The 14,514-nt window shown below is 31.8% G+C and overlaps 1 protein-coding gene across 1 annotated transcript in view; it reads right to left on the minus strand.

The window, feature by feature from the left end:
• Nucleotides 1-254: 254 nt before the first annotated feature.
• The window catches only part of LOC129229776 (protein TANC2-like), a 50,943-nt gene continuing 36,683 nt past the window's right edge, over nucleotides 255-14,514 (minus strand). Inside the window, exons 17-23 of the mRNA XM_054864149.1 lie at nucleotides 12,888-13,063; nucleotides 11,077-11,209; nucleotides 9,669-9,760; nucleotides 7,905-8,051; nucleotides 5,956-6,056; nucleotides 3,488-3,652; nucleotides 255-701 (exon numbers count right to left, since the gene is read on the minus strand). Of these exons, the coding sequence (XP_054720124.1) occupies nucleotides 560-701; nucleotides 3,488-3,652; nucleotides 5,956-6,056; nucleotides 7,905-8,051; nucleotides 9,669-9,760; nucleotides 11,077-11,209; nucleotides 12,888-13,063 (956 nt within the window). The 3' untranslated portion in view covers nucleotides 255-559. The remainder of the gene's footprint in view (nucleotides 702-3,487; nucleotides 3,653-5,955; nucleotides 6,057-7,904; nucleotides 8,052-9,668; nucleotides 9,761-11,076; nucleotides 11,210-12,887; nucleotides 13,064-14,514) is intronic.

The following is a 14,514-nucleotide window of genomic DNA, read 5'->3' on the forward strand; positions in this document are numbered from 1 at the left end:
TAATGAAATTAATTTATGACATTTTTGCTGTATTAGGTGCATTATAACTGGTAGATTTGATGCTTTTTACTGACATCCAATCATTTTCAGAAACTTTTCGAACCCAAAAGTCGTTGCTCAATTGTAGCTGGGAAGGGGGGTGTCATTCTTCAGCATGACCCCCTCTAAAATGGTAGTCTGTATCTGCCCCTGCATGTAACAAAAAAAATCAGGTTTCAAGAACATACTGTATTTTTATTAGAATGAGGCCTGAACATGGTTAAGTTTTAATTGTAACCACCCTGTACATACATCATTATATAAAAAGAAATTATAACTTCTAATGTACAATCATGACAAATGCATTATATTACTTAAAATTCTACCTTTGTACAAAACACAATTCCCATAAATAAAAACACAGATCATTAAAAAAAAACTATACACATCACTGGAATTAATCAAACACAGGACTTCTAGGAGTTTGATAAGTGGTCCTCGGGACATTTTTATAGTTGCATTGAGCATAGCTTGCATAATGAGCGAAGCTCAAACCATTGTTCAATTCATGCTGAAGGTCCTAATGTATGCTTTCACAACCACTGTCTTGCATTCTGTCCTTGAGTTGATTCAAATCTTCAACAAGATTTAGAGTTAAGTTGCATAGGTGGTCTATTGTCTCTGTGGATCCAAAATTTTCCGTCTGGGGCATCTCCAAACCACTATTAAAGAAAGATTAAAAGATACATTACGTGAATATGACATACTGTACACAGATGAAATTGAAAGTTTAGCACAGGGGTTCTCAACCTTTCATGCGCAAATTATAAAAAAGATTACTTTAATTCTGAAATATTTCTTCAATGTATCTTAAATTACATCTAAACCATCAACTTTCACTGAAAATAGAGCCAATGCAATATTGCAAGAAGGAGCAGTTACAGTCATTAATAGATAAATGCTTTCATTATTTATACTTTTGATTCAAACTTTCTTTACGCCACGAAAATAGAAATGAGTTGTTTCTGAAATTGTGTGAACTTCATGTTCATATAAAACATTACTATTATTTTTTTTCTGGAGGGAGGAGAGGTTGACAATCCAAATTACCACACTGAGTTACACTCATGCTAGGAACACCAATGGCATAAACACAATACATCACTTTTTACGCAAGATAATTCAAATTGGATGAGACAAAAAAAAAATGTGTGTCTCCAGCCGATTTACAGTGCTAACATAAAAGTTTTCCAACTAAAAAACATTCTACAGAACAGTTGTCAGCAAGTAATTTGAGTTAGGGTCCAAATACTTTTGATTTTTTTTATTGAGGTCCATGAGAAAAAACCTTCATGTTCTACACAAATTATTAAAATCTTAAATCAGTCACACAACTTCTTTTGGGGTACTATAATAAGTGATCTAAGTGGCACCTGAAGGTATTGTAGCCCACATAAAAATGTTTCTTAAATCATTTATTTGTGTAATTTATGCTTGCATACATTTATGTCGGTCCAGTTCTTTACGGACTAAAGTACGTGGGTAGCCGACTGCTGCTATAGAAATTTCTGGAGATGTTTCAAAAAATCACTATTCAGCCACCCACAATAACAAAAAACGCGAAACGTTTACATTTTACTTCCCAAATTTCTGATTCTTTTCACCATTCAGCTCTGCTTCAGGCTTTTCCTGTTTTGGGATGCTGCTCCCAGAAAAGTTTTGCACAAAAAAAACGGGTTTTTAGCTGAAGATGGTACATTTTGTCAAGCAAAGTTAAAAGCAAAACATTTGGCTATAAGAGATGCAAAACATTTCCCACACTACAGACCCAAAGATAAAGCAGAAGGGAACAAAATCATGTGCTCTTACCATCTATATCCCTCCTACTTTTTTTCTATTTTCTATAAAAGGCGACACACATGTAGAAAAAGTTAAGACAATGAACAAACAATTGTTCTAACAATATACAAACACAAAAGTGATGACTAGCAACAGGCTAAGGGGGCCAGAGTTGGTCTGTCAATCCACAAGGAAGATCAAGAGTCCTCTTAAAACTATTCACCCTATCGTAAATAACAGCTGCTTCTGGTAAGACATTTTACGCTATATTTTGCTACATATATCAATTACTTTTAAAACTTGCGATTTAATTCTTGATTCTAATAAATTGAAAGTTTCAGTATATGTATTTCAGGGGTAGAAATTTAGAAAAATAAATTGCTGATCCATGAATAAAACTTCACTGATCCCACATACCAATAAAATTTATATTTTGTTGGTCCAATGAATGTTTTTGTGGTCTTGGACCAGCATCGCAGTGTTAATTTCAAGCCCTGTACTTCATGCAATAAATCTTTAAGTTATTGAAACTCAAATATATTCTATTTACATTAACTGAACATTTTTCAGACATGAAGAGTGGATACTGATGACAAATTCACATTTAATGTAAATTTTGAGCATAGAAAAAGCTATTAAAATTACTGCCAAGTAAATGAATGTAAAATAGTTTCAAAAAAAATCTATATTTTAATTGAAATATATAAAAGTTTTAAGTTAACTTTATAACAAATAAATTTTATTCAACCAATAAAAATATGACAGTTTATGATAACCTGTTTAGCTCAATATTCACACCTATCTTTCTGTAATTAATCACTGGAATATTAGTAGCTCTCTTATACATTACTTAAACACTCAAACAAAATCAATAATACCATTCTGATTCATGACATTTTTTTTCTTTGATACAGAACCTTTAATATTTTTAAAAGGTATAAACTTCTCACACAAATGCAAATATTCATTAGTAAATTTATATTTTATAGAAGTATGTTTATTAATCTACTGATAAAGGGTTCAAAAGAGGACTACTAGGTTAGTATATGGACTTTCAAATTTAGATTATGGTTCCACGCTCAGAATGCTAAATATGTATAGTCTTAATGATCCAATCTGTAGCGGTTGTCGCTTTCATGAGGAAACTGCAGAACACATCTTGTGTGTTTGCGACGTTTTTCCTGCCCACAGGTTTGAACACCTTGGCTGCCATTTATTTGAACTATGGGAGATTTATGATATTCCCATCAAATGCCTGTTGATGTTTGCTTCGGCTACTGATCTGTTTATGGACTTCTGTTTGGGGTTTAGTACAATAGGCCTCTGGTGGCAGTGCTTGGCTCTCCATCCTTTCATTTTTCATGTACAGTTTTGAGCTAAGGAAAGTAAAAGGGGACATGATTCGAATTATTCAAGTTAATTAAAATCCCAAGCTAATTTTGAAATCAGGAAAAATTACTTCTTTAACAGGGTTTTAGGCATTTGGAATAGTACACTAAAAAGCAGCTGTTACTTCCCATGCGGTGAATAATTTTAAGAGGGAACTCTGGGTTTTCGTTGGGGACAGATAAATTGACTAGGATCAGCCCAGTCAGGTCCAGAGCCTGTTGCCCACTTCTGTATTTGCATATTTCTTTGGTGTTTAGAAGAATAAAACTCACACACCTACCTGAATCCAATATAACTTTCGGGTTTATTATCACAAGTATATTCCTGAGAACTAGCTGCATTTGATATCTGCTCTTTCAGTCTCATCAGAACACGTTTCAGTTCCATGTTTTGGGGAGCAACTCTAAGAGCTTCCATTATGTCTGACAAAGCTTCTTCATGAAAACTACAAAAAAGTTTGGTTTAATCAAATACCAACAAAAACTTACATGGAGGTATATATTTGAATAGAATCAAAATAAAATGAGAACTTAGAAAAAGGACAACAAAAGGTGACCATGCATCCTCTTTTAAAGGGAACAATAACCCTGTTGTCCTCAAAAGTAATTGTAAGACACTGAAATGTCCAGTTCAGGGGTGATACACAAGTAAAAATTTCTGAAGACAATTTTTGGAAGCTATGAGGAAGCTTGCCTAAAATACAACTTTTACTTGTTACAGTAGTTTGTTTATGTATCTCAGCTCAATTTATAGGTTTTTTTTTTAATCGTTCTGTCATTCATTTGGACAACCTAGATCAGAGCGGTGTCCAAGCGGAGGGTTTTAGGGGTGCAACCCCTCCCATTGGAGAAACATAATGAAAAACCAAAGAAAAGTGTAAATTTGACTTAGAATTAAATTAAATGTTGAAGTTTGTTTATAGCATTTAAAAAAAAAAAAAAAATTCTCTTTGAAGTTTCTCAGCAATTATTTTCCTTTTTTCTAGTTTGTCTCAAAATAAGAAAGTCTTCTTCAAAATGCTACTCCTTCGTCCTCCCCTCCCCGTGTAAAAAGCATTACAGAGCATTTCAAATTTTGTTTCTAAATCTTCAGCTTCACAAAGTTTCCTAAAAAAGCCCCCGAATGTCTAACAACATTGCTTAAAATTGTGTTAAAAAATTGCCTAAACTCAGGTTTGGTTTTGTTTCAGTCTTGAACGGGGGCCCTAATGTTACCAAACATGGTCGTACAACTGAGTTATTAAAACTCCAGTTTTGCGTTTTTGGAACTTCAATTTTGAAAATTTAAAAGAGAGAGGAAAAATAAATTTCTATCTATTTTTCAAGAAGCAAAAAAAATCAGGGAGAGTTCCTGAGCCCCATTCCTTACCCTAACATCAATAAATATGGCCTATAATCGTGTTTTACGCCTTTAACTTCTGAACATTTCTGCGGAGCCAAAGACCGTCTAAAATTCTGTTTTCAATACTAAAAATTTTTAAATTTTGTGGTGGAAGACCCCCGCCGCCCCTTATCAGATTAAATTCTTTTTCAACATGTCTCCATTAAAACTTATTTTTAGTTGCACCACTGTTTTGCACTCAAAGTTTTAAATTATTATTTAAGTAAATATATATTTCGAACTGCCCAAATTTGATCCAGATAAACACGAAAAACTAGGCTCCAATAACTAGGCTACTGGAAAAAAATATACAATAATTGAATTGGTAATATCACTTGAAAACACATCTTGTGAGAATTTGGACCCCCTCCCTCCCCCTCCCACACACACTACTATGTTATGCCCTCATCATAGACATTAAATAGAAATGAATTATTTTACCCGCTGTTGTGTTTTTCTGACAGTGCAGGTAAGAATGAAAAAACATTGAAACCAAAACCCCTCTCTTTATGAAGTTCTGGACACGGGCCTGACCTACATAGCCTATTATTCTGGATTAATGAGTTTCTACAGTACTTTGGTAACTTACATATAAGCCAAAATATGAATAACATAAACAAGGAACATAAAGCCCTCAATGTAAAATTTGAATAGCTAGTTCTAAAGTCAAGTTATTTTTCCAGTGCATGAAAATACAGCTGGAAAACAATTTCAACAGAAACAAAATTTAAATGCAGTGATATTCTTAAGAATGAGCCAATCCAAAGAGCTGAAATGTTATTTTCTTATTTTTCATTCATATTTCAAATTTATGGTATTGATAATGTAAGATTTAAAGGGTGATGTGGATAGCTAGCAAACAAAATCCTTAAATATGTAAACTTAAAATTTATTACAACAAAAATTAGGTTTTGCCACAAACTTACACAGACTTGTTTACAAGACATTAAAATATATATATATATATATATATAAATAATAATTCATATCATTTTGGAACAAAGAACTGGTCCAATATCTTCTGTTTCAAATATGAGTGGCTTTTTTTGGAGCGCCGGCATGGAAACGCTTCATCATTAATAGATAACAAAAAGAGGGCATGTTTGGCACACTTACAATTATGTCCTTGCTATTATAATTTATGAATTATTAATCTATGTTAAGAATTTAAAGAAAAAATATTCAAATTTGAATCGAGCTATCTGGAGATCGAGATAAAAGAGGACTAGATAAACAAGATTCTACTGTACTGGTAGAGTGGCTAGTTGACACTAATATGAATTTCTCTTAAGTTAATGTTCATGAACAGCTTTATAGTCACTACTTAAAAGAACATGTAAATCATACTTAATTGAGTAGCATACATACCCAAGTGCTTCTTGAGCTCGACATCTGGCATAATAGCCTTCGAATGATTTGGGCTTCAAAGCAATTGCTTGGTCTGCTGCTTCAACAGCAAGCTTAGGTTCCTGAGGAAAGAAACATCACTCATCAATATGCCACAAATATTTCAATTTAAATTTAACAACATATCTGTCGTTTATTGAAAGAAACATACACAGTAGATTTTACTTCAAAAAACAGGAGATACTTGTATCAAAACAGCTTATTTGGAATAACAATACAGTGAAATCCCGTTACAACGAATACTGATACAATGAAATATCCGTTACAACAAAAAACTTTTGGTCTCATTTTAAAACCCATTAATGATTATTTACACAGTATCACCCCCCAGATACTGTGTAAATAATCTTGTTTTAAGGAAAAGAATTTCTCAAAATGTTCATTACAACAAAATGTTTTTCTTAACATCAGTTTCAATATTTTTTACTTAATGCTGTTTTCGGGAATTAAAAAACGACTTTAACAAGTCTTAACGTGAAAACTCAGTTGGTACTTTCAAAACATAGCCATTCAGGTTGGAAATCGGCTCATGCAGAAATGTACAACAAAAGTCGGTGTCTAATCTAGATTTAAAATTTTCTTGTGGTCAGTATAAGTAGCGTTCATAAGTTAGAATCTTTTATAATGTCCTCTGGGACCAAATCTCCTGTAAAAAAGAAAATAACACATTTTTAAAGACGACCAATGAATAAAAAGGCAGTGTTCAATATTTTTCTCTATGTTTTTACAGAATAAATGAGTTAAATTATATTTTAGATCATTAGTAACAGTAAATGTTGCAGATTTAGTTATATTGGAGTGTAGATTTCCAAAATGAAACACTTTTATAAAAATACAGAAAGTATTAAGGCGATTATGCTACAACAAAAAATTTTATTGGGGTCTGGAAGCCTGTTGTGACAGGATTTCACTGTATACCACAGCATTTTTCATTAAGTTTCGTTCAAATCAGCATTGAACTTAATAACATTTGAAAACTGGCACTTAACATGATCAAAGAATTTATTTTAAACATTTCCTAATCCGTTTTAATGAAAAAAAACACACCTTTTTTACTAGCCTTTTAACAAATTTCATTTTTTTATTTTTTTTTTTGGGGGGGGGGGGGGAGGGGGGACTGAATTAGTAACAAAAATTGCATTTTTCATAGCTTTTGCAGAATGAAAATAGAAAAAATAACTTTTTATTCAGTAAAAAAAAATTAGGATTGTATTCTAAATCTGGAAATGGTGAACAATCTTAATAATTTCCGCTATGATCATTTAAACTGACATGTAAATTGAAAAGGTGTTGGGTATAATGGAAAGAAATATCTGTGATTTGGAGTAATTTTTGCAAATTGTATTCCTTTTGCTCAATATTTGGAGAGTTTATGGCAGTTTTTAGACATAATTTTAGCCAACTAATTTGAAAAGCCGAAGAAAATCATACTGAAGAGGAAAATTAGAAGACAACCAAAAAAGGTGAGGGGGCTCCCTCATAAAACAGTAGATTCGTCACCTATGTAACAGGATATAAAACAAATATCCTACTGTGGTGATAAAAATATAAAGAACACTTCACTTCTTTTTGTGAATGTGACAAAGGCGTATATTCTACTTCAAGCTTTTTAAAATTTAACTTTACACATTCGCATGGAAATATTAAAAACCATTATTATAAACAACTTGGAAAAGTAAGGCACATTGAGGTTTATCCAGACTCAGAGAAATTTTTGTGCCTTTGACAGTTTTCTGAAACCTATTAAGTTTATTGCATTAGTCATAAAGAATTCATCATAATCCCAAAACATGTGCAGAATTTTTTTTTTTTTTTTGTTATTTATTTTTCCAGTACACAGATAAACACAGCATTTTACTATATGTTTTAAAACACAAAAATAGTAAATAGCTTTGGAGACAAATCCTTACGTTCATTTTTCTCCTGCACCGAGACAGACCAAGAAATAGCTGAAACTTAATTTGTTGGAACCTTTGATCGTGCCCCAAGTTGTGCTCCATTGGAAACTTCTTTAAGGCGTATATGTATCGATGGGCAGCATCTTTCATTCTCGCCCTCTGAAAAAAAGGAGGAAACACTTGAAATATTGACACAAACTTTCGGTTCATTAAGTATACAAAATAAATACATGACTACATGGTGTGGCTCTGATAGGTTGAGCCATGACATTGACAACGTCTACTGTATATACTCGCGTATAAGTTGATCTTCATATTAGTCGACCACCCTACTTTTAGGAGAAAAATCGCGAAAAAATCCAAAACCTGTGTAAAAGTCGAGTTCCTACTTTTGGAAACAAAAGGTAAAGGAGGAAATGAAATGTAATAAACATTTTTATGTTAAAAAAGTCTGATTTTTATTCTTTTGCCTCAAAAGGGTTCACTTTTGTGATCGCAGTTTTTGTAAAGGGTTTGATTTCGCCTTTTATATCTATAAAATTTTATGCTGTAGCTGTTTTTCATTATTTTTTAAAAAATGAGCATCAACTAGCAACTATTGAGAAAATACGGACAATCCCTGCACTTTTCGCGTAGTCGGCCGTTTACTGTAATTATTTATTGTCAGACCATGTAAAATCTTAGCAGAATTTTAATGTATTTACTTCTTCAGCATCTGCCTAAAAAGGATGGACTATAATCGGAAAAATGTTTACGTTTTCGAGTGTTTTTTTTTCTACAGAAAAATCAGGGAAAATTCTTCTCTGCATATAAGTCGAACCCCTTACTTTAAGCCTCATTTTTTGTAATAAACTTCTCAACTTATTCGCGAGTATGTACGGTACCCCTTTTTGGGGAAATATGGAAGAGTAATTGGAGCTGAGTTGAGTGTTCCATTTTTGTAACATTATAAACCTAGTTAAGTTAAAGGATGTTTTGTGTGTGCAAAGCAGGGCGAGGGAGGAATCCTCTCCACTTTTACCAAATTGTTGTTCCGGAATCGTAATTTCAGACAGCTACCAATCACATTGGGGGGTCCAGGGGTTCTCCCCCTTTTTTTTCTGAATTATTGGCAAAAATGTGTGTGTGTGTGTGTGTGTCATTTTTTTTCTAGTGGGTAATAGTTTGTGATTTATTAACATTAGTTTTTCAATTTAATCGTAAAATTATAGGCCATTTTGATATTGTTAGAGAAAGGGATGGGGTTCATACACAGGATAGGATAGCAGTTTTTTGAAACTAGGTATTGTAAAATAAAAGAACAATGAAAATTATTAGCCCTTCCATAAACATTTTGTATTCAAATTCCAAACAAACTAGGTAAATAAAAATTGAATTAAATTAATTCTTTAATAATAATTAAATTATGATATACAGTAAAAACCCTCTAATGTAGACACTAACAGGACAAATTTTTTTGTCCGCAAAAGAGGAGTGTCAGCAGGACAGGGCTTTAATAATGTTATTTGCCTTGGAATCGTGGAATTAAAAATTGTCCGCATAAGAGGGGTGCCCGTTAGGAGTTTAGGAGGAGCCCGTTAGGAGGGGTTTTTACTGTATGCATTCATATCATTAACTGCCCTAGAAATGTTAATAAATTACAATTATTTACATTCATAAGCTAAAAAATTTATACAAAATTCTGCTCACTACTTTGGTGCCATCTATATAAATTCCCTCAAGTCTAAATATAATATAATTTCTTATGTTATGAACTACCTTCTTCTCTCAACTAACCTTGCATAAAACGGTGGCATCTTCAAGCAACTTAGTGAGAAGCAGTATCAAAATTTCTGGATTGTCTTGAGCCATTATCCAAGTTTGAGAACCTAAGTATAACAAACAAAATTTATAAGCTGACTTTAATAAATTTGAACTAAACAATCAATTAAAGTTTCATTTTGTCAACATCAAATGAAAAATATCTTAAAAATAATTAAAATTTTTAAGTAACAAAATTCATTAATTTAAAATAATAAATTATCCATTTCTTTACATTTTAAACATGCTTTTAAAAAATATTAAATGAATGGATTATTTCAGAAAGGGCCTAAGTCCTACGGGAATCCATTGGACCTATGCCCTTTTTGAAATAATCAATTCAAATATGGTCAAGAAACTCTGAATTAAAATTAAAAATAATATGTACTGATCCTTAAAAACATTCAAAACCCTCTTTAGAAATCGAAAACTGGAAATAGATCAGAAGAAAGAAAAAAGAGAGAACTTATTTTTATTGACTTTTAAGGCAGATAATGTAATCTCATAACTTTTAGAAAAAAAATAAATATAAATTAAGCTAGCACTTTTTATGACGATGGATCAACATATCAGTCAATGTATGATGAATCAACTCATGCATATATTGGAAGATAGGATTCTTAAATAGAATGATTTTTGAATTAAATACAAGGTAATAGTCTATATTTTTATAAAACAATGATTGCAGCTATGCAATATAAATAGAATTAATGTGTGCGTAAAAATGAGTTTATCGAACCAATGTATTATTTTACATTGTAAGACAGAAAAGATGAATTGTAATACATCTGACATTTACCGATGACCATCTTTATTTGCTACTGCAAGCTAGATAGTGATTGGAATACAAAGGATTTTAAAATGAATTAAAATTACAATTGTAAAAAAAATCAATGTTATAAAACTACCACAAGAATTTTACTTTGTATGATCAAGTATGAATGTAATGAAGATTTTTAAGCAGTGAATCAAACTCTACAAAATCAATTACACTTAAAAAGTCAAAAATAAAACAGCAAAATAGTAGAAGTGACATCAAGGTACATTTTCCCTAAACATACTTTCAAACTCAAAATTTTACTCAAAACTTAATTTGAGTACATAAAAAGTAGAGGGTGCTGATAAAAATAATTGTGTTAGTTGCAAATAATATAGTGCTGACAGTATTCATGAATAATTTTACATTTTCCCATCAATTAACAATAGATGGTTTTTAAGTTTAACATTAGCATCATGCATCATCAAGAAAAGCAGTTTAATAAACATGTGATTAATTGGTGGAAAGTTAAACAGAAAAATATCTGAAGAAACTGGGGGGGGGGGGGAGCTGCAATACATTTCAAACACTTGTAAATTGTTATCTACAAAAATTTAGAAGACTGACCTAATTTAGCACCCTTATGAAGGAACCTGACAACTGCTTCAACATTTTTACAATGAATTGCTCTGTCCAGAGGTCGCATACCTGTGACATCTACATGTTCCATCAATGCTCCAGAATCCAGTAACAACTGAACCTAAAAGTAAATTTTATTGTTGAGAAAGTTATACTAATACAAAATACATTTCATTATTTTTTAAAGCTTTGAAATACACGTAACATGAATTACATTAGCCTAAAATTTAGCTAAACCTCAAAGCGAACTTTAGCATGAGACATAGCTGACATTCCATTTTGGAAGTTGGACTTTTTTTTCCTCCAGTGATGTTTGCAGATCGAGTCCCTAAGTTTTTCTCAATCTTCTGCACAGCAAGGAGAGAAAAAATAGTTCTTTTTAAAAACTTTTATACGTTTTTACCAAATCATAAAAAATGTAGGCAATTGACCAGTTAAAATATTATCTTCTAATGATTTTGCTGCTGATAATAATATCAGTTAATAATTGATTCCCATTGTTGAAAAATAAATTTGATAAGTATGATTAAAGACAGTTATTTTATTTTGAAGTACATTTTTTGTAAAGCTCTTCTAGTACACTTGCTGTTTCAATTAAATACAATTTTGTATTGAATGATGCAGCATTTGGAAACATAACACAAATACTCACTCTTTTCGAATTTGGAAAAGTTGGTTTATATACTAGACACACAATGGTATTAAAATTGTAAATAACATTTGTAGTTCTTACAGTCAAATACTAAGTAAAAATTGAGTTTTTTCAGCTGCATAGATGACAGAAATGATTACGATAGGCTGCCTCTCAGAAAATTTTGCGCAATGTGGCTCAGTAGTAAAGATAAAAAGGATAGAACAAGGATAGATTGTATATGTCTGAGAATTTTGCACCAATTGCTTTATTTTCATGGACAAAAAGAGAAGGATAAAATGCATAGATAAAAAGAGATTAAAGATAGGCTCCCCTTTCTCTCTCTATGAAAGTTTGGCAACATTGGAGGCGGATTTACCATATAAAAAAACATGTACTCCTCACATTTTCAAAATTATTATTACATCTTTGTTTTATCACATTACAAACACAGTACAAATAAAATTAGCAAATGGGTTCTTTCTTCTTTTTTTGGTTTCCTGAAATGAATTTCATAAATAATAAACAAATGCAGCAATATTTTAAGTCTTAGCAAGTCAATAAAAGGAAAAAAAAATCGATGACTTATTCAATTGTGTTTATTTTTTTATTTTTACAAGTAAGCCTTTGAAGTTTGATTTTTTTTTTTTTTTTTGTAAAAATTACAGTTTTACCAAATCTTGATGCACGACGTCAGAAATTAAGTGAAATTGTGATTAAATAGTGATCACTCAATAATAAATACTGATAATTTCCGGAACCCAAACCAAAGTTACAAGGAACCCTGTGATTCCAAGGAACACGGAGTGAAGAGCCCTCTGTATTTATAGATAAGAGAGAGAATGGATAAACTGCCAGAGTCAATTTAAAATTTACAAGGTAAAAACTACAGAAGTGAGGCTGAAAATGTTAAATAGAATTAATTAAAAATAATCATCTAAACAAAATCATTCAATATTTCTGAACTGTTAATTTTCAAAGTTAGTTCAGAGGATTATTACTATGTTTGGAAAAAATCCCACAGAGCTTCACATTTAAACTTTAAAACATTCCTATTTGCAACACAGAAAAGTCAGGAGAGAAAGGAGGCAGAAATACATAACTAGAATATGGAGATTACTTGCAAAAGTTAAAGTAAACAAAACTAATCACAAAAAATAAAATTTACCACATCAGGGTCACCACTGAAGGCAGCAAAATCCAGAGGTGTTCTCCCACTTTTATCTGGATGATTGACGTCAGAGCCGTGGTTGATCAAACACTGAGCTGCTTGATGATGCCCCTTCAAACAAGCCCAACTAAGAGCAGTTAACCCTTCCTTATCACAAGATTCTGCAGATGCTCCTGAAAAGCAATATACATAGTAACTCAATTCATTGTCACAAAGCATATTTTTGAAATACAGATTTAATCTATGAATCAAAAACTGTTTAAGTTTTATCTTTTTGCACAGAAGATACCAAGCTTTTACCAAAAAGAATTTCAAGATCAACAAGTAAGGGCAAAAAATAGATAACGACATTAGCACCAAGATTTTGTCCTTAAGACCAAACTAAACAAAGTGGCAAACACCTAAAGTGAGAACTCCAGTATAATACTAGTTTGAAAATTTGTCCAAAGTTCCTGCTGGTTGGATGTGCCACGTGAAGTGAATTTCACATTTCAGTTCTCCGAAAAAAAAATTTTTTAAACCAGGGTCATTTTTCATTTCTAGTCGACAATTTTTGGGCAATAGCAGATCAGTAGATGCAAAGGCAAATCCAGATTCTGGTTTCAGCGAAGGCCATTGTCCAAAGGGGGGAGAGCTAAGAATGTTGGGGGAAAAACTATAGGAGTTTTGGGGTAAAAAGTTTCTCCCATTTTTTTTTTTATGGAGGATTTTTTTTTTAACATTGAATTCCTTAATTTCTTTTAACATTGAATTCCTTAATCAAGATCTACAATTTGTATCAAGATGTATAATTTGGATCACAGTAAGCATCTGCAGAAAGTTTCTTTACATTGAAACATCAATAAAACTTTATGCAACAAGATCAAATGTCACCTTCAGCACTTCTATCAATAGAAAATAAGGTGGAAATCAGTTTATATTCAGTAACGCGATTGAAGATTGCAATGAAAAAGAAAAAAGTAGCAGAATGCTGTATCAATATTTGTTTACAGGGGTCGATCCAGGTTTTATTTTTTGGGTCCCCATTTTGTGAAAAGGCAAAATATTTTTGTGAAATTTCGTTTTTTTTTTTTGTGAAAAAGCAAAATATTTTTGTGAATTTTCTTTATTTTTGTAAAAAATGACCTTCTCTTGATTTTTTTCTTGGAAAAGATTATACATTAAAGCATTTTTAGCTGTCGTATCGTTATAGAAAAGCCCTAGACAGGTTTCAGGGGTGATTGCAAGTTCTTGAATGCAAGTTCTTGAAGAATACCTGAAAGCTGTCAAGACAAAATGCGCTGGGGGAGGGGGGAAGTAAGACCCTTAACATTTTATTCGTAATTTAACACATACATTACATTTATTGCTTTTTACAAATATACATATGCAAGGCACACTTTCTTAAGGTGAAAGTCTCACAACAGATTTCCTGTTTGCCCCTCTCAAATACTTTAAGAGCAATGAAAATTGCACATGCTGCTGAACGTAATAACTCCTAATAAATACAATATGAACAGACTCAAAGATATCACATATTTCTTAACACAGAAGTGAAATACTCATTAAAGATTCCATGTATGTGTTTGAAAAACTTAAAAGTAATTAAAACCCAAAATAATACTGCACCAGCATTCAGCGTTTA

This window comes from Uloborus diversus, chromosome 9 (assembly GCF_026930045.1).
Source record: "Uloborus diversus isolate 005 chromosome 9, Udiv.v.3.1, whole genome shotgun sequence".
In the NCBI taxonomy this organism is placed as follows: Eukaryota; Metazoa; Arthropoda; class Arachnida; order Araneae; family Uloboridae; genus Uloborus; species Uloborus diversus.